The following is a 24731-nucleotide window of genomic DNA, read 5'->3' as shown; positions in this document are numbered from 1 at the left end:
TGGTCAAGTGCTATAATTTTAGTGTTATTTGGTGGAAGTTTAAAAACTGTTTTGGGACTGGATCAACGAAGACATCCTTTTTAAATAAAGGTTTTGTGAACACATCACCTAATTAATTCTGTACTCACCCTTCATTCATTTTGTGCCTGTGCGCATCCGCAAAGGTAACTTCTCCAGCCTGTCTCATGAAATCTTTCAGATCCTATGTAAGATTAGATCAGTTAGGTAAAACAAATATGCATACTTACTCAGTCATCTTCTAACAAAGTTACTACGAAAGAAACCAAAGCTAATTTCATCAAAATTTATTACCTTCCTGTACAATTCCCTAGGCTATTCAACCAGCCAAATGCAAGAAGAACTTGCAGAGGTATCATCACGACTGACGACCCGATGGTGCTCTTCAGCACCCGCTCGACGTGAGCCTTCCCGGACATCACCCATCCTAAAGGCGGGCTTTGGCGGTGCCATGGGAACAGGAATTGCTAAATCTTGTGTTGTTACCAAGGGCTTCTCACACTTCAAATCGAGCTTCCAACCAAACCTACTAGCGAATTTCTTTCAATCAAGGACCTCATTTTAGAGTCAGCTCTCAACTCGACTTTAGGACAACTCGTTACCAGCATTTTCAGAGGCGCAGGAACGAACCCCGGCACTTAAGCTAGTGCCCACCAATGTTGGTCAGACCAGCATAATACAGATCACCAACTGATTGAAACGTAGGACTGGCAATTCAACTAGGCCCACCAAGAGACCAAGCCAGAGCGATTAGGAAAACGTCACTCGTCACAAGGCCAACGATACGAGAGGCTGGTAAATAAAGGTTTTAATATTTGGTTAAAGTTTGCACTTAATTCAACACAGAAACCAAACCACATTTAAGGTTTTCAAATAAGCAAGCAATTTAGACAAATTACATCATTATGAACGTTAACTGTTAACACTCCTAAAGTTGCAGTATTTAATGAAAATTTTATAAATGGACAAATTAAAATTAGTTCAGTATTGTGCACCTTCAAATCCATTTACCATCTTCCTTCTCTAGGTCAGTTTGTGACCTCAGTTTGACAGAGGCAAAGTATCTCGGTGCATCTTGGGCCAAGCTTCTAGACATCTCGCCCACCGCCCTCTGGCCAATATTTAAAACAGATAATTATTTTGAAAGAAAATGTGCGTCAAATTATGCCAATTTTGTGATTTCCCTAAACATTAGGGGGTGCACACTACCAAGAAACATTTGGGAAGGAAGAAATAAATGTCTATCATGATGTTGATTTCTGACCACTATCAGCAACCTCTGCTAGAAACATGAATATCAGCAAAACATGTCAAGATGGGGCTTGACTGCAATAAATGCCAAGTAGAATTGCTAGTTAATGGTCACCATCTAATCTTACATACAAGTAATTGCAACTTGGCCAAAGTTCTGGAGAATCAGTACTCTCCGTGGAATCATACCCAGCATGAGTCACTGGCTTCAGAACCGAAGAAAAGAAAAAGGTGATGGACAAGGAGGTAGAAAAATGAATACATTTAAAATTAAAGAACATTCGATCACCGCCTCTAATTTTTGACTTGGTTACCAATATTGCACATTTGTCATTTAAAGTCTCTTAAGATAAAGGCCAACTTTTGGATTACAATAATTAAGCCCTACTGGCAAGAGTTCAAACGGAAGTCGGGTCACAAAGTTTCTGCAGTTTTCCAGAATCCAAATACTACTGGGAAGACAACACGGAACGACATCTTATGTTTGTATGAAGAGTAGCACCATCTATGAAATGCATCCTGCTGAGGTAGGTAATGCTCTTCACAATCTATTTGTAGTATTCTCTTCCCTCACACAAAACAACCTCAGAAATGATGTAGCTAATTCCACATTCTAACAGGGCAAGACAAATTTCAGGTTCCAATCACTGCTTTAGTGTTTCCAATTTCCTCATTAACTTGTATGTAGTAGTGCATGCTTTAAGCAACATTGCACTTTGAAGATTTTCACAGTCCCTGTTACACAGGTCCTCACCAGTAATATGTACTGCCATATCCACTTGTTTTTAGCTGTAAAAATCTCAGCTAATCTTTAAAGTACATTTCGTATTAAATTATATTCATTTCCATTTATTACAGTGACAGGATCACAAAATACGATTCACTGTTGTATGCAACATACCTGCCAGCTAACTCTCGAAGACAAATTCTCAACAATCAGTCGGTTCTCTGTACGAACTGGAGGTCCATTCCTGAAACAAGCCACACGAACAGAGATGTATAACTGTGTACGGGGATTCCTATGTTCATCTTTTATTGAAATTAACTGCTCATCAGGCAAACTTCAAATTATGGATTTTTGCCATCCGATGTTAATAAAGGATGACAATGTAAAGGTTCAGGAACCAACTTACATTGGTACCTCACAAATCACCTAGAATTCTAATGAATTGGTGCCCAGCAATGAACAAATACTGTACGTCAACAATGCGGATTCCAAGATAATTTAAAATGGGATTACACTACCAACATATGAAGTGTCAGTAACATTCAAGGGGAGACATTTCATTTCCCTATGCCCCTTCTCAAAGGATGCATCTTTAACTTTCAAGTGAATTTTAATGCACTTCATGAGATACAAATCACTTCCTGGATGTTCTGGGAAAAAATAACAGAAGAACTACATCAATTCAGACCTTTTTCTTTATAACAGTTATTCACTCCAAGACATCCAGAGCCATGACATTAACCTCTGCACAACAGGAGCCCAATGGGAATATATTTAAAGGGTGAAAGCTATTGTAGCACCCCAAGTGGCAGCTATTGGACTTGTATTGAAATCTGACTCCCGCAATGCTATTGGGGCCTCAAAGTAAAGCTTGCTGCAGTGTGAATTTCCAAGCAGTTAGTGGAAGAGTGGTCCTCCCATTCCTCAGATTATTTGGAAGAGTCCCTGGTTGCAACCTTCTGTTGTTGCTGTTATAATTTTCCAATTTGCCGGTTGAACAGGAAACTGACCAAAAACGTTAATGGAATAGCACTGCTACCTCACATGCAAGGGACCTGGGTTCAATTCCAGCTGTGGGCGACTGTGTGGAGTTTGCATGTTCTCCCCGTATCTGCGTGGGTTTCCTCCGGGTGCTGCCGCTTCCTTCCACAGCTCAAATATGCGCTGGTTTGGCCATACTACATTGCCAAAAATGTGTTTAGATGGGGTTACGGGTATAAGGAAAGGGAGTGGGGCTAGGTAGGGTGCGTGCAGACTCGATGGGCCGAATGGCTGCCTCCTGCACTGTAGGGATTCTATGAATCCTGCATTAAACTTGGTGGTCCCTGGCCTTATTTGGGGAAGTGAGGGTCATCTTATACATGGGTTGCTCATACATTATATTAAAAATAATCCTCTAATATGACCATATCCTCAATTTTTCAAATTGCACGCAGACAGGGAACCAAATCCAAGCAATCTCAAAGTTTTCCATTGAAATTTTTAAGTTAAAAGCAAATTACTGCAGACACTGGAATCTGAAACAAAAACAGAAAACGCTGGGCAATCTCAGCAGGTCTGCCCGCATCTGTGGAGAGAATGAAGCTAATGTTTTGAGTCTGGGTGACTATCAAGGCTGGAAATAGGATGAGATTTATAGTTATGGGGGTGGAGTAGGATAGCGGGCCAGCGAAGATTGACAAAGATGCGGATAGAGAATGTAAATGGTGGTGATCGTGGCTAAGAAGGGTGCTGATAGTGGCACATAAAAAAATAGATCATAACGTGTTAATGGCAAGACAAGCAGTATATCAAAGAACTCAGAACAGGGAACCCTAGTTGGGTGGGGAAAAAACGGATGCCATGACACAGTTGTTATTTCATCTCCCCAACCCTATCCCAGACCTTCCCTTTTGTTCATTATGTCCCCCATCTTCCAACAGTATAATGCCCATCACATTGTTACCATCTTTCACTTCCGAAGAATTGAAACTTTTCTCTCCAAAGATTATACCTGGAGTGCTGAGTTTTACCAACACTTTGTTTTGATTGATAAAATACTTTCTGGATCAGAAATGATGCTCCAAATTTCTATTCCCTTAAAATTGGCATTGAGGCCATTTTTTGGCACTCCGTTCTACCTCAGATCAGCACAGGCTGGGGATCAAACCGGGTGTTCTCTCTCAATGCACAGCTCAGTTATTTATTGGATCATGTTGGGTAAGCCAGCAGTGCAGCTCCTGTTTAAAAAAAGTGTCTCACCTTCCCTCACTCCGTGGACGGCGTGGGCTAAAGCGACCTTGATATCGTCCTCCTCCACGACCTCCTCTAGGCCGTGCTCTGGCATGTTCAACTGTAACTCTGCAGGAGCAAAATAATCAATTGAACTTCCCATTTTAATTTAAATCACAATTACAAAGCAGCCTATTTTAACTTTTTGTTTTACCTTTCACTACACAACTCTTTCCCATCCAATTCATAAACAGCATCATCTGCATCCCTGTGATCTTCAAATTCCTAAGAGTTGACACAATAGCAAATAAAGTTAAATTTATATACACACACAAGTTGGTTTGTTCCAAAGATTGTTTTTCTGAAAATGTTATTGGTTAAGTTATAGTGCTGAACCGAAAAGCAACCTTACCACAAATCCAAATCCATTCTTCAAATCAATTTCCTTTATTCGCCCAAATCCTTTAAAGAATTTTTCCACATCCCTTTCTCTGGCATGAGGACTCAGTCGACCAATGAACACACGAGAGCTCATTTTGTCTAGTGGCATTCCATAGAAAATAAAGTTAGAAACAAGACGGATTAAGTTTAGACATTGCTCAGGGCGCTAAGGACCAGAGTTCCATCCCGGCCCTGCGTGAAGTTTGCATTCTCAGTGTCTGCATGGGTCTCACCCCCACAACCCAAAGATGTGCAGGATAGGGGGAATTGACCACACTAAATTGCCCCTTAATTTGACTTGGTTTTTAAAATTATGGACATTGAATTAAAACTCTTTATGCAGAGGGCAAATCAAAACAGATCTATTGTGGCATTACTCCAAGTTGAATGACTTGACACTAATGACAATAAAGTCACATAATGGGAAGGCTGCGTAGGCAATGCTTGTGTCTATATTTTTCTCCACATACGGAAAATTGAGATGTGATCTAATCGAAGCATTCAAGATGGTCGAGGTAGTTCATGAAGCTATAAAGAGAAAGGATTTTCCCTAGTAGGAATGTCCAGATTAATGGGGAACCTTAAAATAAGAGGCAGATCAATCATGGACAGGCACTGCAGCCAACCATTATTGCCGTGAGCATTGGCACAGAAAGAGTTTGCACTTGGGATGTGTGTAGTGAAATTAATGAGAAGTTTTGAAGTTACTCTCAATTGTCTGCACCTCCACACACTCCCAATCTCTTCCTGGATCTCACTTCATAGAACATAGATGCAGGAGGCCCTTCCTAGTCTGCACCAACCCTCTGAAAGGGCACCTAGACCCACTCCCCCATCCAATCCATGTAACCCCACATAACCTTGGACACGAAGGGAAAAAATTTGCATGGCCAATCCACCTAACCTGCATGTCTTTGGGAGGAAATTGGAGCACCCAGAGGAAACCCACGCAGAAACAGGGAGAACATGGGAGATTCCGCAGTGACCCAGCAGGGAATTGAACCAGGGACGCTGGCACCGTGAAGCCACAATACTAACCACTGTGCTGCCCAAAAACCAGACAATCGGGCAATACAGGAGCAGCTCAAGGACTAAAACTGAGCCAACTCAAAATAAAATCTCACAGGGTAGCAGGAACGTAAAACTATAGAAGAGCACATTTTGAAGGGTGTCTGGTACCTACCAGAGATAATAGTAAACACATACTACTGCAAAATTCTGGTACAGATAGATGGTGCCTTTATATTGTTCCACCTGGAGCCCTTTGCTTTCATGAACAGAACTCGTCTGCTTATCCCAGTAGCTCATTCCTTAACATAGAACATACAGTGCAGGAGGCCATTCAGCCCATCTAGTCGGCACCAACCCACTTAAGCCCTCACTTCCACCCTATCCCCATCTACCCTTTTTGGACACGAAGGGCAATTTAGCATGGCCAATCCCACCCATCTTTGGACTGTGGGAGGAAACCAGAGCACCCGGAGGAAACCCAAGCAGACACGGGGAGAACGTGCAGACGCCTCAGTGACCCAGCGGGGAATCGAACCTGGGACCCAGGCGCTCTGAACCCACGGTGCTAGCTACCCAAAACATAGAATACAACTGGAAACTCTTTCAGGAGTTCAAATGAAGTCCCAGCTTGTGCTTGAAGGGCCAAAAACCAGAAAGAACCGGGGGGGGGGGGGGAGGTGACTTTCACCCTTACATCCAAATGCTCTGGGGAGAGAAGAGCTCCTGCGGCCCGGTGGCATCAGGAGACAAGAGGGTTGGGCTCGGGATTCCCCTCCCCCACAAACACGATGTGGCCAACGTGGAACGGCCATTGTGCAAGAAACGGCAGGGAGATGGGGGGAGAAACCAGAGGCTGCGGTTTCTTGCCGACCGGGGTGTGGGTATGTTTCCGCCAGCACCGTCTACAGAATTTAAACAATACAAAGCCTTGGGTTGAATACCATATCGATCCGGGGAGGGAGGTGAACAGCTCCATGACCCCGCCGGCGGGATTTCCTGCGGGGGTAACCCCAATCTCAAATTAAACCCCCTCTTAATAAACACAAGACCGGCCTCACTCTTTGAACGCCTTTAAATGCCCCCCTCTCTCGCCCCCCGGGAACCCAGGTTAAACGCCCCCCGCTCTTACCCGCTCCGAACCTCGGCCTCCACTGACGCAGGTGGAAATAAAAAACCGCCGCACAAAATGGCGACCGACCCACCTCAGCAGCCAATCAGCGCCCGGGTGTGCGTCACTTCCAGACCCCCGTCGTACGTCATCCTCCTCACGTTTCCCATCCCCTTCTCCCCCATCCGCTCCTTTCACGCTCACCCACCCCAGACTCCCCATCCACTCTCCCCACCCCAGACTCCCCATCCACTCTCCCCACCCCAGACTCCCCATCCACTCTCCCCACCCCAGACACCCCATCCACTCTCCCCACCCCAGACTCCCCATCCACTCTCCCCACCCCAGACTCCCCATCCACTCTCCCCACCCCAGACTCCCCATCCACTCTCCCTACCCCAGACTCCCCACCCCAGACACCTCATCCACTCTCCCTACCCCAGACTCCCCATCCACTCTCCCCACCCCAGACTCCCCATCCACTCTCCCCACCCCAGACACCCCATCCACTCTCCCCACCCCAGACACCCCATCCACTCTCCCCACCCCAGACTCCCCATCCACTCTCCCCACCCCAGACTCCCCATTCACTCTCCCCACCCCAGACACCCCATTCACTCTTCCCACCCCAGACACCCCATCCACTCTCCCCACCCCAGACACCCCATCCACTCTCCCCACCCCAGACTCCCCATCCACTCTCCCCACCCCAGACTCCCCATTCACTCTCCCCACCCCAGACACCCCATCCACTCTCCCTACCCCAGACACCCCATCCACTCTCCCCACCCCAGACACCCCATCCACTCTCCCTACCCCAGACACCCCATCCACTCTCCCCACCCCAGACACCCCATCCACTCTCCCTACCTCAGACTCCCCATTCACTCTCCCTTCCACAGAACCCCTCCTCCCACATCCTCAGACTCCCCATCCACTCACCCCTCCTCCCCATCCACTCACCCCCAGACTTCCCATCCACTCTCCTTTCTCCAGAACCCCATCCGCTCCCTCCCAGACCGCACTCGCCCCCAGACTGCCGTCCCCATCCTCAGACTCCCCATCCACTCTTCCCCCCCCCCCATCCACTGTCCCTTCCCCATCCACTCTCCATTCCCAGACCCCGCTCTCCCCCAGACTGCCCTCACCATCCTCAGACTCCCATCCACTCTCCCCTCCTCCCCATCCACTCTCCCTTCCCCAGACCCCCATCCGCTCTCCCCAGACCCCCCTTTCCCCATCCACCCACCATTCCCAGATCCCGCTCTCCCCATCCTCAGACTCCCCTCCTGCATCCACTCTCCCTTTCCCAGAAACCCCTCCCACATCCTCAGATTCTCCTCCAGACTCCCCTCCTCCCCATCCGCTCTCCCCTCCTCCCCATCCGCTCGCAAGGCGGAGAAGCTGATCTCCACCCCAACAGGACCCAACTTTGGGCGTTCAGCGAGGCGCAGGCTGAGACATCTGCCTTCGCACCCGCTTCCAACCCCGTCTGGTCCAATACCCCAATATGGCTTCTAGGGGACCTGGTTCGTATCTCACGTGCACCACCTTCAAGGTTACCTTGAAGACCTCCGTCCAATACTCCTCCAGTTTTGGGCAGAACATATGAACGTGATTTGCGGGGGGGCCCTGAACCGTGTTCACAAGCATCCTCTACCCCCTCAAAGAGTCTGCCCATCCTCGCCTTTGTGAAGTGTGCCCCATACACCACCTTCAGCTGTATCAGCCCCAACCTCGCGCACAAAGTTGAAGCATTCACCCTCTGGAGCACCTCACCACAACCGCTCCTCCATACCCTCCCCCAACTCTTCCTCCCACTTTGCTTTAATCCCCTCCAGCGATACCTTACCTTCTCCCAGAATCACCCCATAAATCGCCAATACCACCCACTTCTTCATTCCCCCTGATGTCAGTACATCTTCCAACAGTGTGGTGGCCGGCACCACCGGAAAGCTCTGTACCTCCATGCTAGCGAAATCTCGGACTTGCATCTATCTAAACATCTCCCCCTGCCAAAACCCATATTTCTTCCCCAGCTCCTCCAGTCTCACAAACCCGTCCCCCAGAAACAAATCCTTTAATACTTTAACTCCCCTCTCCTGCCATCTCCAAAAACTCGCTGGCAAAAATCTATAATTCCCCCGAATCGGTATTTCCCATGACCTTGCACACAACCTAAAGTACTGGCCCAACTGCCTCCAGATCTTCAACGTCGCCACTACCACCGGACGGCAAATATTTCCCCAGGACCATCGGGAGCAGCGCTGCTGCCAACCCACCCTCAGCCCAGACCCCCTGCACAAACTCTCCTCCATTCTTTTCTTCTTGTAAAATATTTTATTAATGCATTTGTGATTTTATAACAGCAACAGTAAACTATACAAACAACTATAAACATAGTGCAAAGACCCTCTACCTCCCTCACAGGTCCCACCTTCCTTGAACAGCAATCTAGACTAACTCCACCCCTGCTGACAGTTAATTTTCTCGAAGGAAGTCAACAAACGGCTGCCAACTCCGGACGAACCCTTGCATTGACCCTCTCAGGGCGAACTTGATTTTCTCAAAGCTGAGAAAGCCAGCCATGTCATTGACCCAGGTCTCTGATTTTGGGGGCTTCGAGTCCCTCCATGCTAACAGTATCCGCCTCCGGGCTACCAAGGAGGCAAAGGCCGAGACGCCAGCCTCTCTCGCCCCTTGGACTCCTGGGTCCCCTGACACTCCGAAAATCGGCACCTCTGGACTTGGTGCCACCCTTGTTTTTAACATCATGGACATGACATTTGCAAACCCCTGCCAGAATACCCTGAGCTTCGAACATGCCCAAAACATGTGGACATGGTTTGCTGGCCCTCCCGCACACCTTGCACACCTGTCTTCTATCCCCCAAAATTTGCGCATCCAGGCCACCGTCATGTGTGCCCGGTGAACGACCTTAAATTGTATCAGGCTGAGCCTGGCGCATGATGTTGACGTGTTGACCCTTCTGAGCGCATCCGCCCAGAGACCTGCCTCTATCTCTCCCCCTAACTCATTCTCCCATTTGTGCTTTAGCTCCTCTGTCTGCGTTTCCTCTGACTCCATGAGTTCTTTATAGATACCTGAGACGTTCCCCTCTCCCACCCATACTCTAGAAATTACCCTATCTTGTATCCCCCATGGCAGTAGGAGCGGGAAGGTTGGAACCTGCCTTCGCAAGAAGTCCCGAATCTGCAGATACCTAAACCCATTCCCTCCCGCCAACTCAACCTTCTCTAACTCCCTCAAACCGGGGAAGCTCCCATCTATAAACAAATCTCCCATCCTCCCGATCCCTGCTCTCCGGCATCTCCGAAACCCTCCGTCAAGCCTCCCTGGGGTAAACCGATGGTTGCTACAGATTGAAGCCCAAACTGATGCTGCCTTCGTTCTCACATGTTTCCTCCACTGCCCCAGACTCTCAGGGCCGCCACTACCACCGGGCTTGTGGAGTACCGGGCCGGCGAGACGGCAGAGGTGCCGTGATCAATGCCCCTAAACCCGTGTTCTTACAAGATGCTGCCTCTACCTTCTCCCACACAGACCCTTCCTCCACTACCTACTTCCTAATCATGGCTATATTTGCCGCCCAATAATAGTTGTTAAAGTTCGGCAGCGCCAGCTTACCCTCCCCCCAGCCACGCTCCATCATCACCTTCTCCACTCGCGGGGTTTTACCCGCCCAACCAAAATCAGAGATCACCTTATTTACCCGCTTGAAAAAGGCCTTTGGGATAAAGATGGGGAGGCACAGGAAAACAAACAGGAATCTCAGGAGGACCATCCTTTTCACTGTCTGTACCCTCCCCGCCAGTGATAACGCGAGCATATCCCACCTTCAGAAGTCCTCTTTCATTTGTTCCACTAACCGGGTCAAGTTTAGTTTATGTAACAGCCCCCAGTCTCGCGCCACCTGGATCCCTAAATAACGGAAGCTACCTCCCACCACTCTGAACGGCAGCTCTCCCAGTCTCCTTTCCTGCCCCCGTGCCTGGATCGCAAACATCTCGCTTTTCCCCATGTTCAATTTGTACCCCGAAAAATGGCCAAGTCCTCTAAAATCCTCATGATCTCTCCCATCCCCTCTAACGGGTTGGAAACATACAAGAGCAGGTCATCGGCGTATACCTGTGTTCCACCCCACCCCGGACCATCCCCTGGAAGCTCTTAACGCCATAGCCAGTGGCTCAATGGCCAGAGCAACCAGCAATGGAGAGAGGGGGCATCCCTGCCTAGTCCACTGGTGCAGTCTAAAATAGTCCGACGTCAGACGGTTCGTCCAAACATTCGCCTCTGGTGCCTGGCACAGCAGCCTGACCCAGTCGATGAAATCCCGCCCAAACCCGAACCGCCCCAACACCTTACACAGATACTTCCATTCGCCTTCTCTGCGTCCATTGCGACCACTACCTCCGCCTCCTTATCCCCCTGGGGCATCATGATTACATTCAAGAGCCTTCTAACGTTGGCCGTGAGCTGCCTCCCCTTAACGAACCACGTTTGGCCTTCCCCTATCACCTCTGGGACACAGTCTTCTATCCTTGAGGACAAGATTTTAGCTGGCAGTTTGGCATCAACATTCAACAGGAAGATCGGCCTGTAAGACCCACATACCTCAGGGTCCTCCCGCTTCAGGATCAGTGAGATCGAGGCCTGTGACATTGTCGGGGGAAGAACACCGAGCTCCCTTGCCTCGTTAAACATCCTCACCAACAGTTGGCTCAGCATCTCCGAGAAGTTTTTATAAAATTCCACTGGGTAACCATCTGGTCCCGGGGCCTTGCCCGACTGCCTGGCCTCCAGCCCCTCTGTTATTTCTTCAAACCCGATCGGGGCTCCCAGCCCTTCTACCAACCCTTCGTCCACCTTGGGAACTCCATCCCTCCCAGAAATTGCCTCATTCCTCCCACTCCTGCCTCCGCATACCTCCTGTCTACTTGAAGTATTTCCCCGACCAACCTATCCATCTCTGCCCTTTCTTCTCCCTATGGGCCTGAATCGAGAATAGCTCCCCTCTGACCACTGCCTTCAATGCATCCCACACCATTGCTGCTGAGACCTCTCCCATATCGTTAATCTCCAGGTAGCTCTGGATGAATTCCCTCACCCGCCCGCACACACCCTCGTCCGTTAACAGTCCAACATCTAATCTCCATTGCGGGCACTGACCACCCTCCTTGCTCACCTGCAGGTCCACCCAATGTGGGGCATGGTCCGAGACAGCAATCGCTGAATGCTCGGGGTCAACCACCCCCGCCAGTAAATCCCTGTTCAAAATAAAAAAGTCGATCCGGGAGTATACTTCATGTACATGTGAGAAGAAGGAGAACTCCTTCGCTCTTGGCCGTCCAAATCCAGATCTGGAATCTTCCTTAACATCCGTCTTACAAACTCCATAGCATCCCAGTTTGGAGCGTAGACATTCACAAACACCACCGGCAATCCTTCCAGCTTCCCGCAAACCATGATATATCTACCCCCCATATACACAACTATTCTCCCCGCCTCAAATGACACTCGTTTATTAATCAGGATCGTGACCCCTCTAGTCTTAGAGTCCAGCCCCGAGTGAAATACCTGCCCGACCCATCCCTTCCTCAGTCTGGTCTAATCAATTACCCTCAGGTGTGTCGCATGTAGCATTACCACGTCCACCTTCAATCCCCTCAAATGAGCGAACATGAGAGCCCTCTTAACCGGCCCATTCAGCCCTCTAACGTTCCACGTGATCAGCCTGGTTGGGAGGCTTCTCACCACCTACACCCCTGCCGATCAACCATTCCCCATCATCGGCCAGCCTCCAGCTCGTGCCCCGCGCCCCCTCCAGCCCACCCCCAGGTAGCCTCCGTCCCCGACCTCTCATTTATCTCCAAGCAACAGTCCCTCCCCTGTCAGCAGAGTAATTCCTCCCCGCCCCCCCCCCCCCCGCTCCTTTAACAGCACAATAAATGCAACCCCCTTCAACAAACAAAACATCTGCTCACCCCCCCACTGCGCTTCCGTGAGCCAACCCGCCCAGCTGGCTTGGTGACTCCCCCCATGGTGCCAGATATCTTATCTTCTATTGTTCCCTCCCCCTCCCCCCGATCGGACATACCTATTCGAAAGGCACATTTCCACCCAAACCCACCCTAAGAAAAACATCAAAGATTCACCCAACCATCCCCCACCCGTATAAAGTTAACTCACAAAACTTGGCAACAGCCCAAAAAAAGTTACAGAAGGCATTTCTCATGTAGTGCAAGAGTAAGAACAATTTTAGCAGAGTCCCTACAACAAAGATCAGTCACCTCAGTCTCTATCTAGACCATTGCTTTTCACAAAGTCCATTGCTTCATCCGGCGACTCGAAGTAAAATTGGCGCTCTTCATAGGTGACCCATAAGCGAGCTGGATAAAGTAGACCAAACTTCACCTTCCTCTTGAAAAAGGTTGATTTCACTCGGTTGTATCCTGCTTTTCTCTTGGCCAGGTCCGCACCCAGATCTTGGTAGATGCGCAGAATGTTATTCTCCCACTTACAGCTCCGTGTCTCCTTGGCCCAACACAAAATCTGCTCCTTATCCAGGAATCTGCATTCGTGCCACCATCGCCCTCGGTGGCTCATTCGCCCGCGGCAACCTCGCAAGCGTTCTGTGCGCTCAGTCCACTTCCAGGGGCCTAGAAAACAACCCCTCGGCCATTAACGTCTCGAGCATATTCGCCACATTGCATCCGTTCCCTCACATCCCTCAGGGAGGCCAACGATCCTCAAGTTCTGCCGGCGGGACCTATTCTCTAGGTCCTCCACCTTGTCTTGCAGCCTTTTCTGGTGCTCTTTTATCAGCCCCACCTGCGCCTCCAACGCAGTTAGGTGTTCCTCATGCTCAGCCACCGTTTCCTCCACCTTCTGGACTGCCCGATCTTGGGCTTCCAGTCTCTGCTCCACCCAAGTGATCGGGTCCAGGCATTCCTTTTTTTGCTTGACAAAGCCCTCCCGAATAAACTCCACCAGCTGGTCTGGTGTACACTGGGCCTCTGAGCCAGTACTCTGCAGATCCGCCAAGCTTCTCTTTACTGCAGAATCTACACATGCCTGCTCGATTTGGTTCTTCCTTCCATTACGTCCACTTCTGTGCTGTGTCTCCATATATTGGGTGGGATTCCTCCTCACAGCCTCATCCACCACCAACCCTTCAAACATATTCTGAAAAAAGTCGGGGGGAAAAGGTCCAAAACGTCCGTCACGAGCGGGAGCTACCAAATGTTCGACCTACTCCCTCATGGCCGCCACCGGACGTCTCCCCTTCTCCATTTTACCCCACTGGGAGTCCCCTCCCCCTCAAACCCAGCTCCTCACCTTCTCAGCATTCATCACCCAGTAATAATACAGTACATTTGGGAGACCCAACCCCCCTAACTACTGTCCTCACTGCAACAGCAGCCTTCCTAATCCTGGCCAATTTCCCACCTCCAAATGAAGGAGGGAATCATCTTGACTACTTCCTTAAAATACCCTTTGGCAGAAAGATCAGCAGGCACTGAAAAATAAACAGAAACCATGGCAACACGTTCATTTTAATTGCCTGTACCCGACATGCCAAAGACAGAGGAAGACCATCCCACCTTGCCTAATCCACTTTCACCCTCCCCAACAAACTAGTAACATTATACCAACGGAGCCCCCCCCCAATCCTGTGGCACCTGCCCTACCAGATATGTAAAGTGGGTTGCCGCCCTACGGAATGGCAGCCCCCCCCCCCCCCCCCACTCCCCCCAGTCAGGATACCACAAAATATTCATTTTTCTCCAAATTTAGCTAATACCCCGAAAAAGACACAAAGCAGCTCCAGTAAACCACCCATCAACGCGCTCGGTTCCGACACATACAATAGCAAGTTGTCTGCATACAAAGAGATTCTATGCTCCACCCTGCCCCCCCTCCCACCCCCACACTATCTCTCTCCACGAGCTCCTCAACACGATGGCCAAAGGCTCAATCGCAAGCGCAAACACAGGGAGGACATAGGACATCCCTGCCTGGTCACTCGGTGCGGAGCAAAATACCCCAAATTAATACTATCCGTGCGGACACTCACCCTCGGCTCCCTGTATAGTAATCTTACCCAATCTACAAATCGTGGCCAATCCCAAACCGCTCCAAAACCACCATCAAATACTCCCATTCTACCCCGTCAAATGCCTTCTCGGTGTCTAACGCCACCACCACCTCTGTCTCCCTCCCTCTGCCGGTGCCATAACTACATTCAATACCCTCCTAATGTTCGAAAAGAGCTGCCTCCCCTTCACAAACCTGTCTGATCGTCCCCTAGAGAAGTGCCTATCACTTTTGGGAGGCACTCCTCCAACCTACACCTTTGCAAACACCTTGGAATTTACATTCTAGAGTGATATGGGCCTATACAACCCACAGTCTGTCGGATCCTTATCTTTCTTGAGAAAGAGGGAGATTGATGCCTGCCCTAAAGTCTGTGGCAACACCCCTTCCCTCTCGCCTCCTCAAACATCCCCACCATCAACGGCACCAACGTACCTTTAAATTTCTTCTATTACTCCACCGGAGACCCATCTGGCCCTGCGACCTTCCTCAACTGTGTCTTTTATCCCCTGCTCCCCTATCGCCCCCTCCAATATGGCCCTATCCTCCCCCCCAACCTCAGATATTCCAAACCATCCAGGAATTCCTGCATCTCCCGATCCTCCCCCGGTGGCTCTGACCTATGCAATCTCTCATAAAACTCCTCAAACACCCTATTAATCTGGTCCGGAGCCACCATCAAATTCCCTGCCCTATCCCACACCTGAATTTCCCTCGCCGCTGCCTCCCTCCTCCCTGCCTTCTCGTGGACTGCTCCCCTCACCCGCCTCAATTGGCGCACCGCCTTCCTTGTGGACAGCCGGTCAAAACTCGCTTGTAACGGGGACCTCCAGTGGTGGCTATGAAGGAATAAGTCGCACATTTGGTGGCTCCCGCTCTGGTCGGACTTTTGGACCTTTCCCCCCGACTTTTTTCCAGTTTTAAACTGTATATTCGAAGGCTGAGGCAATTGGGCCCGTTTCCACATATCGATGTATGGAGAAAAGAACCAGAAGTGCACGAAAAGGCAGAAATAAAAAGACAGGCAAGGGCTGTGCTGAAGCTGCAGCAGGAGACAGCATGGCCGAGGACTGGACCCCTGGTGTGTTGGCCCAGCGATCAGCGGAGCAGTTGATGCAGGTCATCCAGGACGGCTTTGCCAAGCAGAAGCGGGACTGTCTGGACCCGATTAAAGAGTCGATTGATCGGCTGGAGCACAGATTGAGGATGCCCAGGATCGGGCGATCCAGAAGGTTGAGAAGGCGCTGGCTGAGCAGGAGGAGCATCAAACTGCGGTGGAGCTGGAGGTGGGGATATTGAGGGACCAGCAGAAAAGGCTTCTGAAGAAGGTGGAGGACCGAGAGAACAGGTCCCGTTGGCAGAACTTAAGAATTGTCGGGCTCCCGGAGAGACATTCTCCCAGGGTGTACAGAGCGATTGCGAGGAAGCCGTGAACGGGGGACCCTCCGAGGGCAATGGTGGTGAGATTCCACAGGTTCCTGGACAAGGAATGTATTCTTCAGTGGGCCAAGCGAATGCGGAGTTGTAAGTGGGACAACAGTATCCTGCGGGTTTACCAGGACCTGAGTGTGGAGGTGGCCAGGAAAAGGGCAGGCTTCAACCAAATTAAGTCGATTTCTTCAAGAAACAGGTGAAGTTTGGACTGCTGTATCCGGCTCGTCTCTGGGTCACATATGAGGACCAGCATCATTATTTTGAGTCGCCCGAGGATGCGCTGGACTTCGTGAAAAGAAAAGGAATGGTGGTGGGCTGGGAACTATTGAACTTTGATGCAACTTGTTGGCTTACATTGGGTTTGTTATTTTTTCTCTTCTGTTTTTGAGTTCTGCTTAAGAAGGGGGAAGAAAGTTTTTAGTTTTTCGGGTTTTCTTTCTGGTGAATGTTGGCAATGCATTTTGCATTGATGTGCACTTTTGTGGGATGGAGATGTGCTTGTTTGGATTTCGGTGTTTTTTTTTTTCAGTTGGGTGATTGTGTGGGGATCGTTAGATGAGGGAATTTGTTTCTATGAGCGGGGGGGAGAGGAGTGAGGGAACAATAGGTGGAAGACTATTTGGCGCTGGGGGCTGGGGCCACCAAGCTAGCTGGGTGAGCTCACAGAAGCGCAGTGGGGGTGTGTGTATATGTTTAGTTTATTGTATGGGTTAGGTTTCAGAGTGGTGTTGCTAGGGGGAGAGGGGGGTAGTGGTTCTGCTGACGAGGGAGGGACTTCGGTTGAGGGACAGAAAGGAGGTCGATGGTGGGGGCTGTCAGGGGGCGGGCCGAAGGAGGTGCAGCGCATGGGCTGGAGGCGGGCCCAAGAAAGGGGATGGTTGATCGGCAGAGGGGGGGGGAGCACTTTGCCCCCCCCCCAACAAGGCTGATCACCTGGAATGTTTGAGGGTTAAATGGGCCGGTTAAGAGGGCACGTGTGTTCGCGCACCTGAAGGCGGACGTGGTAATGTTGCAGGAGATGCACCTTAGAGTAGTGGACCAGGTTAGATTGAGGAAAGGCTGTCTCAGTCAGATCTTCCACTCGGGGCTGGATACAAAGACTAGAGGGGTTGCGATCTTGATTGATAAGCGGGTGATATTTGAGGTGGGTAGACTAGTTTCGGGTGTGGGAGGTCGATATATTATGGTCAGTGGTAAGCTGGAGGGGATGAAGGTAGCGCTGGTTAATGTGTATGTGATATGGTATGAATTAAGTAATGGCATGATGGGAAAACTGGTCAATGGGAAGACTGGTCAAACGGTTTGATACAATGTAAGAAAGGCTGAAACTACTCATTCCAGCTCACCAGGCCCATGTAAAGAATGCTGCCCTAACCATTTCACACTGAAAGACTGATAAGGCCAACTCTGCATAACTTGAAGTCTGAAAAGATCAGCGAAGGTCAAGCCATTCCAAAACACCGGACCTCGGTAACTCCTGATAAAACTAACTCGTCATAACCCAGGGCTGTAGGAATTCAAAACAAAGATAGTTCAGGAAGAAACAAGTCTATTCCGACCTTTCAATGTTCCCTCCAAGGACTAAATAATGGTGTGAGTGATATGGCCAAACATGGTCTGGTCTATGCTTCCGTTTGTATTTCCGATCAAACTCCTGACTATACTGTTGTCACACAATCTTGATAATGGTAATGTATAAATATTGAGCTAATTCTCCGCGAAAGAGCGGAACTTGTGAAAGACTGAGCAGTTTAGTTGACTGCTCTCTGACTTCAAGTTTCAGCCATTACTGCATGCAGTTGTTTTCGAAAATAAAGCTTGTTATTCTGTCTTAACGAGTGTGTTGAATCTTTCGACTACAGAAGCGGGAAAATATTGACATTTATGCGCCAAATTGGGATGACGTGGAATTCATAAAGAGGATGTTGGGGAAGATACCGGATCTGGACTCGCACAAGCTGGTCATGGGAGGGGATTTTAATACAGTTATTGATCCCGGCCTGGATCGATCATGCTCAAAAACGGGCAGGGTGCCAGCAATGGCCAAGGAACTGAAAGGGTTCATGGAGCAGATGGGGGGGGGGGAGGATCCATGGAGATTTAGGCAGCCGAGGGTGAAGGAGTTCTCCTTCTACTCCCATGTGCATAAGGTATACTCTCGGATCGAGGAGGGCGGTATGCGAGCATGGTGAGAAGGCCAGCAGGATGCTTGCACAGCAGCTCAGAAAGAGGGAGGCAGCTAGTGAAATAGGGAATGTTATTGACGGGGATGGGAACTTGGTTGGGGATTCGGCAGCGGTGAGTTAGACGTTTTGGGATTTTTACAGCAGGTTGTACAGGTCGGAATCCCCTGCGGGGCCGGAGGGGATGAGGCACTTCCTGGAGGGGCTGACTTACCCAAAGGTGGACGGGGAGCTGGTAGAAGGAATGGGGGCCCGATCGGGTTGGAAGAGATAGTGGAGGGCTTGAAGGCCATGCAGTCGGGTAAAGCCCTGGAGCCGCACATGTACCCACCGGAGTTCTATAAAAAGTTCTCCGGGATATTGGGACCGGTGCTGATGAAGGTGTTTAATGAGGCAAGGGAAAGAGGGGTTCTGCCCCAGACGATGTCACAGGCCACGTTTTCGCTTATCCTGAAATGGGACAAGAACCGGGAGCTATGTGGGTCCTACTGGCTGATATCCCTGTTGAATGTAGATGCCAAACTGTTGGCCAAAATTTTGTCCTCCAGGATTGACGATTGTGTACCGAACGTTATTGTGGAGGATCAGACGGGGTTCGTTAAGGGCAGGGAACTGGTGGGCAATGTAAGAAGGCTGTTGAATGTGATCATGATGCCCCCGGAAAGTAGGGAGGTGGAGGTAGTGGTCGCAATGGATGCGGAAAAAGCTTTTGACAGGGTTGAATGGGATTATTTATGGGAGGTTCTGGGGCGGTTCGGATTTGGGAGGGGCTTTATTGACTGGGTCAGGTTGCTGTACCAGGCTCCTGTTGCAAGTGTACGGTTGAACAGGATGACTTCGAACTATTTTAGACCGCACCGGGGGACGAGACAGAAATGCCCCCTCTCCCCATAGCCGTTTGCGCTGGCGATAGAGCCGCTGGCAATTGCGCTGAGAGCCTCAATGGGCTGGAAGGGGCTCGTCCGGGGAGGGGAGGGGCTGTGCGTAGAGCACAGAGTCTCGCTTTATGTGGATGACCTGCTCCTGTATGTTTCAGATCCAATTGAGGGGATGGAAGAAATCATGGGAATTTTAAGGGAATTTGGGCGGTTCTCGGGGTATAAGCTTAATATGGGGAAGAGCAAGATGTTTGCGGTCCAGGCGAGGGGTCAGGAGAGGCGCCTGGGGGAACAGCCGTTTAGATTGGTAGGGAACAGTTTCAGGTACCCAGGTATTCAAGTAACGCGGGATAGGGACCGGCTACATAAATTGAACCTGGCCCGGTTGGTAGATCAGATGAAGGATGATTTCCGGAGATGGGATGCGCTCCCGTTGTCTCTAGCTGGGAGGGTCCAAACGGTGAAAATGACGGTCCTCCTGAGATTCCTGTTTGTATTTCAATGTCTCCCCATCTTTATTCCGTGGTCCTTTTTTATGCGGGTCAATAAAGTTATAGCGGGCTTTGTATGGGGGGGGGCAAGTCCCCGCGAGTGAGGAGGGTAATGCTTGAGCGGAGTCAGGGGAAGGGCGGGCTGGCGCTGCCGAACTTTAGCAATTATTATTGGGCGGTTAACATGTCCAAGGTGTTAAATACAAGGGTGGCATTGAGTCCAGAGGTGGCGATTTTCAGGGTGTCGCAGGATCCGGGAATCCAGGAGGAGAAAGAGGCAGACTGTCTGGCCTTTGCTTCCCTGGTAGCCCGGAGACGGTTATTATTAGCTTGGAGGGGCTCAAAGCCCCCGAAGTCGGAGACCTGGCTATCGGACATCGCTAGCTTTCTCTGTTTGGAGAAAATCAAGTTTGCCTTGAGAGGGTCACTGTTAGGGTTCGCTCGGAGGTGGCAACCGTTCGTCGACTTCTTCGCGGAAAATTAATCATCAGCAGAAGGGGGGTTAGGTTAGCGTAGATTAGGGGGCTAATTGATGGTGGCACCTGTTGGGGAGGGCGGTGGTATTTGCACTATGTTCATATTCTCATGTACAGTGTTTATATTGCTGCTGTTACAATGCCGAAAAATACCTCAATAAAATGTTTATTAAAAAAAAAACTTGCTTGTAACTCCTTCCTTTTTTCCATCAGTGTTGAATCCACATCCTTTGCATACCTCCTGTCTACCTTCAACATCTCATCTATTACCCTTTATCGCTCCACCCTCTCCTTATCCACCTTTGCCTTAAACGATATCACCTCCTCCCTTACCACCGCCTTCAGAGCTTCCCATACCACCGCCTGCGAAACCTCCACCGTACAATTAAACCCCACGTACTCCTCTACTCTTATCACAAAACCCTCGGTTCCCCAACAACCCCACATCTAATCTCCACCTCGGACTCTGCACTGCCCCCTTCTCCAACACCATGTCCACTCAATGTGGCGCATGATCCGATATTGCAATTGCCGAATATATCGACCCCTTGACCCCGGCCAACAGCGCCTTCCCCACCACAAAATATCTATCTGCGAATAGACCTTATGAACCAAAGAGAAAAATGAATACTCCCGCTCCCCCAGGTGCAAAAACCACCAAGGGTCCACTCCTCCCATTTCCACTGTTAGTCCAGCCAATGCCTTTGCTCCCCCTGACTGGACAAGCGACCTGTCCAATCTTGGTTCCTGCACTAAGTTCCAATCTCCAGCCACTATCAATTCATGTGAATCCAAGTCAGGGATGGTCCCACACACCTTCTTTACAAACCCTACATCATCCCAGTTGGGACCATACACGCTTACCAGCTCCACCAGCCTCCCCTCCAATGCCCCTGACACTATCACATTCCTGCCTCCCTGATCTGCAACCACTTTCTCCATTTGGAACCGTACTCTTTTACTAACCTTGACTGCTACTCCCCACGCCCTGCCATCAAATCCCAAATGAAACAGCTGACTATCCCCGCCCTTCCTAAGCCTCACCTTTTAAAAAATAAATTTAGAGTACCCAATTTTTTTTCCCAATTAAGGGGCAATTTAGCGTGGTCAATCCACCTAACCTGCACATCTTTGGGTTGTGGGGGTGAAATCCACGCAGACATGGGGAGAATATGCAAACTCCACACAGACAGTGACCCAGGGCCGGGATTCGACACGGGTCTCTCCCCCACCCACCCCCCCCCCCCCCCCCCCCACCTCCCCCGCCCCTCCTGGGCCCATTGAAACCTACTCACCAGACTCCAAAGTCCGCAGCCCTTCCCCCCACCAGACCTCCGTTCACTAGCCAACTTACGTTTGCTAGTGCGGGGATCCCTGCCCAGACTTTCCCTCTCCTACCACCCAGTCCCAGGAAAAACAATCATACATACACATCTCAGAAAAAAACGTCGCTACAAAGAATAACAATAAAAAACTTAACCTCTATTTGCCGCCTCCAGTGGTTCTCCATATCCTCCAACTTTGCTCGCAGCCACTTATTGGCCTCAACCACCCTCCGCAGCTCATCTCCCATCGAGGTGAGCTGATCGCTGTGCTGACATGGCCTCCTCCGATCTCTACATCTTCTCGCCCTGCTCCCTCACCTCAGCCAATGTCTTCGCCACAGCTACTCTCACCGGGGAAATTGCCTCCTCCACCAACGCCTTCAATGCCACTGCCATCTCCTTCCTCAGCACCTCCATATATTTCGCAAACTGCTTCTCCAACTCTAAAGACAAGTTAGCCAGCCCACCTAACTGTGAGGGCAGGTGACTCATGTAGACCCCCCCTCCCCTCGCCACTCCAGGAGCCACGTGGCTTTGTCTCCCGGAGCGGTGTGGGTTTCTGCAGGAAGTACGCTGCGTACTTCTCGTCCCGGAGGACCGAGAAGCTCTGGTACTTGTGGAGCGGGTCCCTGCTGCTGTTGTTGTTGAGGCTGGCTATGGTCACCTCCATGTCAGCAGTAAAGTGCCGCCTTCACCATCACCTTTTTAGTGCTCGGAGGGAGCAGAGGATCGTGTGCCCCTCCGCACCCTTTGGAGTCCGACAAGGAAAGACTTCAGCCAGCGCTGCCCAGTCGGGACCGAGTCTCCCGCCTTTTTAGCGTATGCGCGGGAAGACTTAATCAGCGTCATGTCCAGTCACCGGTCGAAGGCTAGCTCCACTCGGTTTCTTTTTCTTAAATTTAGAGTACCCAATTATTTTTTGTCTAATTAAGGGGCAATTTATGTGGCCAATCCACCTAACCTGCACATTTTTGGGTTGTGGGGGTGAAACCCACGCAAACACGGGGAGACTGTGCAAACTCCACATGGTGTAGCCACCTAAATTGGCCAACTCCTGATTTAAAATGGTGAATGGCAAAGGCTGATGGGAAAGTCAGCCAACATAGACAGAAACCAGCAGCTGCAGGTTTGCTGTGTATTTACCTCTGCAAAGGCCAGACAACATCAATACCAGCGACCATCAGCATAACAAAGTAGCAGCCATCTACTTACTGATGAGCAACCCCCGGGAACAATAAGTAACATTTTGTACACACAAAGCAAAGCCAGCAGGAGCCAACACAAAGGAGGTGAACGAGCACCTCAAGACCGCCCATCGATCAGGGAACCGCTCCAGAATTGGAGAAAATCGAACCATACGATTGGGTCAAAGTCCAATCACTTGGGACCAGGTACAGGGTCCGCCCCAAAAGGCGGGAAGCCTCTGGGGACTATAAGAGTTGAGCTCCAAGTTCAAATCACTCTCTCTTCACCTCTGCGCCCTGCCCGGGTCACCCAGCAACACGAACCAACATTGACCGTGACCGAAGCAGTGACTCCCGAACAACGCAAGTCTTAATTCAACGCTTGCTACGAGATAGGCGCTCCTAGCTACCAATCCGTACCAACTTCGAATCCCGCAGACTCAGAACCCGAACGAAAGGCCATTTGTTCCCCTGACCTGGTGGGCCAGTCCGAAGTTAAGTATAGGCCTGTTAGTTGTAGAAGTAGCTTAGACGTAGAATTTGTGCATGAGTAGCGATTACTGTGTATAATAAATGTGCTTTGATTTGAATCTTACTAATCGGTGTATTGGGTTATTGATCATTACTCGGACTTGAACCTCGTGGCGCTATCATAAAGATACCTGGTGACTCGAGAGCAAAGGTAATAAAACAGAGCAATTGAACCAAGGAGAAAATGGACAACAATGGACAGTGACCCGGGGCCAGGATCGAACCCGGGTCCTCAGCGCTATGAGGCAGCAGTGCTAACCACTGTGCCACCGTGCCGCCCAGCTGCACTCGGTTTTGGCGACCGCGGTGGCATATAGAAAATCCCGGAGTTCCCCTCGGGGGTGACGGGCGACTTGGTGTTCGGCACGAGGGAGTCCACCACCTCGCTACAGATGGACTCTAAATCATCCCCCGTGCCCCCCCACCGAGCAGCTGTCCTCCGGCATTCACCTTCTGGGACCCAGTTCCCCAACATAGTGAGTGTGGCTGACGGCACGGATCCACCAACAATCCCTGGGTCTGCCTCGCTCCCATCCCCCAGATCGTCGACAGATGGGTTCCTCACGGGCTCCTCTCGCATAACTTGGCCAGGGGGAGGCGGTAGCTCAGACCCCGTTCCTTTTGAGATGCCGAGCCACTGGACAGATCTGGGAATAATTCCGGGAAAAGCTCATGAATGGAGTTGGAAGCACCCGGACCCAGAGGCTAGACGGAGAGTGGGGGGGTGGGGCCTCCACGCCACCACTGCCCAATGACCCTGAGGTCAGGGAGCTGCCACAGCCCAATGGCATCTTGAAATCAAACGTCTCCGGGGTGTAAAATTGCAACTTGTGGAACGAGCCCTCGAGGGTCCCGCTTGCACCCGGCCCGAGGCCTTCCTGCTCAGGGAACTGCAACAGCTCAGGGGTGATTATATGCTCCTCTTTTTCAGTTTTCTTGCGCCACCCTCTCCACACCAGGGATGGTGGGATGCAAGATGTTTTCTCCTCCCCTCTCCAAGGAGTGGCATCACTTACGGGGGGTTGGCCTGTGCCAAGGAAACCTCCATCCTCGCATCGCCCCCCCCCCCATTTCCTTGACACTCTGTACCCAATTAATGTTTTTTCCAATTAAGGGGCAATTTAGCGTGTTCAATCCACCTACCTTGCAATCCTTGGGTTGTGGGCGTGAAACCCACGCAAACACGGGGAGAATGTGCAAACTCCACACAGACAGTGACCCAGAGCCGGGATTGAATCTAGGTCCTCGGCGCCGTGAGGCAACAGGGCTAACTCACTGCGCCACCGTGCTGCTTTTGATCCAGGTAAATTGATTGGCAGGAATAACTGAAAGCCAACTTCAAAA

At 50.4% G+C, this 24731-nt stretch overlaps 1 protein-coding gene across 1 annotated transcript in view; it reads right to left on the bottom strand.

Annotated features, from left to right (window-relative positions):
* LOC140407187 (uncharacterized) overlaps positions 1-24731 on the bottom strand; it is a 148234-nt gene that overhangs the window by 46212 nt on the left and 77291 nt on the right. The window contains exons 10-15 of the mRNA XM_072494860.1: positions 6601-6728; positions 4620-4747; positions 4422-4492; positions 4238-4336; positions 2171-2240; positions 129-202 (exon numbers count right to left, since the gene is read on the bottom strand). Coding sequence (XP_072350961.1) covers positions 129-202; positions 2171-2240; positions 4238-4336; positions 4422-4492; positions 4620-4747; positions 6601-6728 — 570 coding nt within the window. The remainder of the gene's footprint in view (positions 1-128; positions 203-2170; positions 2241-4237; positions 4337-4421; positions 4493-4619; positions 4748-6600; positions 6729-24731) is intronic.

Source organism: Scyliorhinus torazame, chromosome 2, assembly GCF_047496885.1.
Source record: "Scyliorhinus torazame isolate Kashiwa2021f chromosome 2, sScyTor2.1, whole genome shotgun sequence".
Lineage (NCBI taxonomy): Eukaryota > Metazoa > Chordata > Chondrichthyes > Carcharhiniformes > Scyliorhinidae > Scyliorhinus > Scyliorhinus torazame.
The sequence above is the reverse complement of the archived record's forward strand: the minus strand, read 5'-3'. Positions and strand labels throughout refer to the sequence as shown.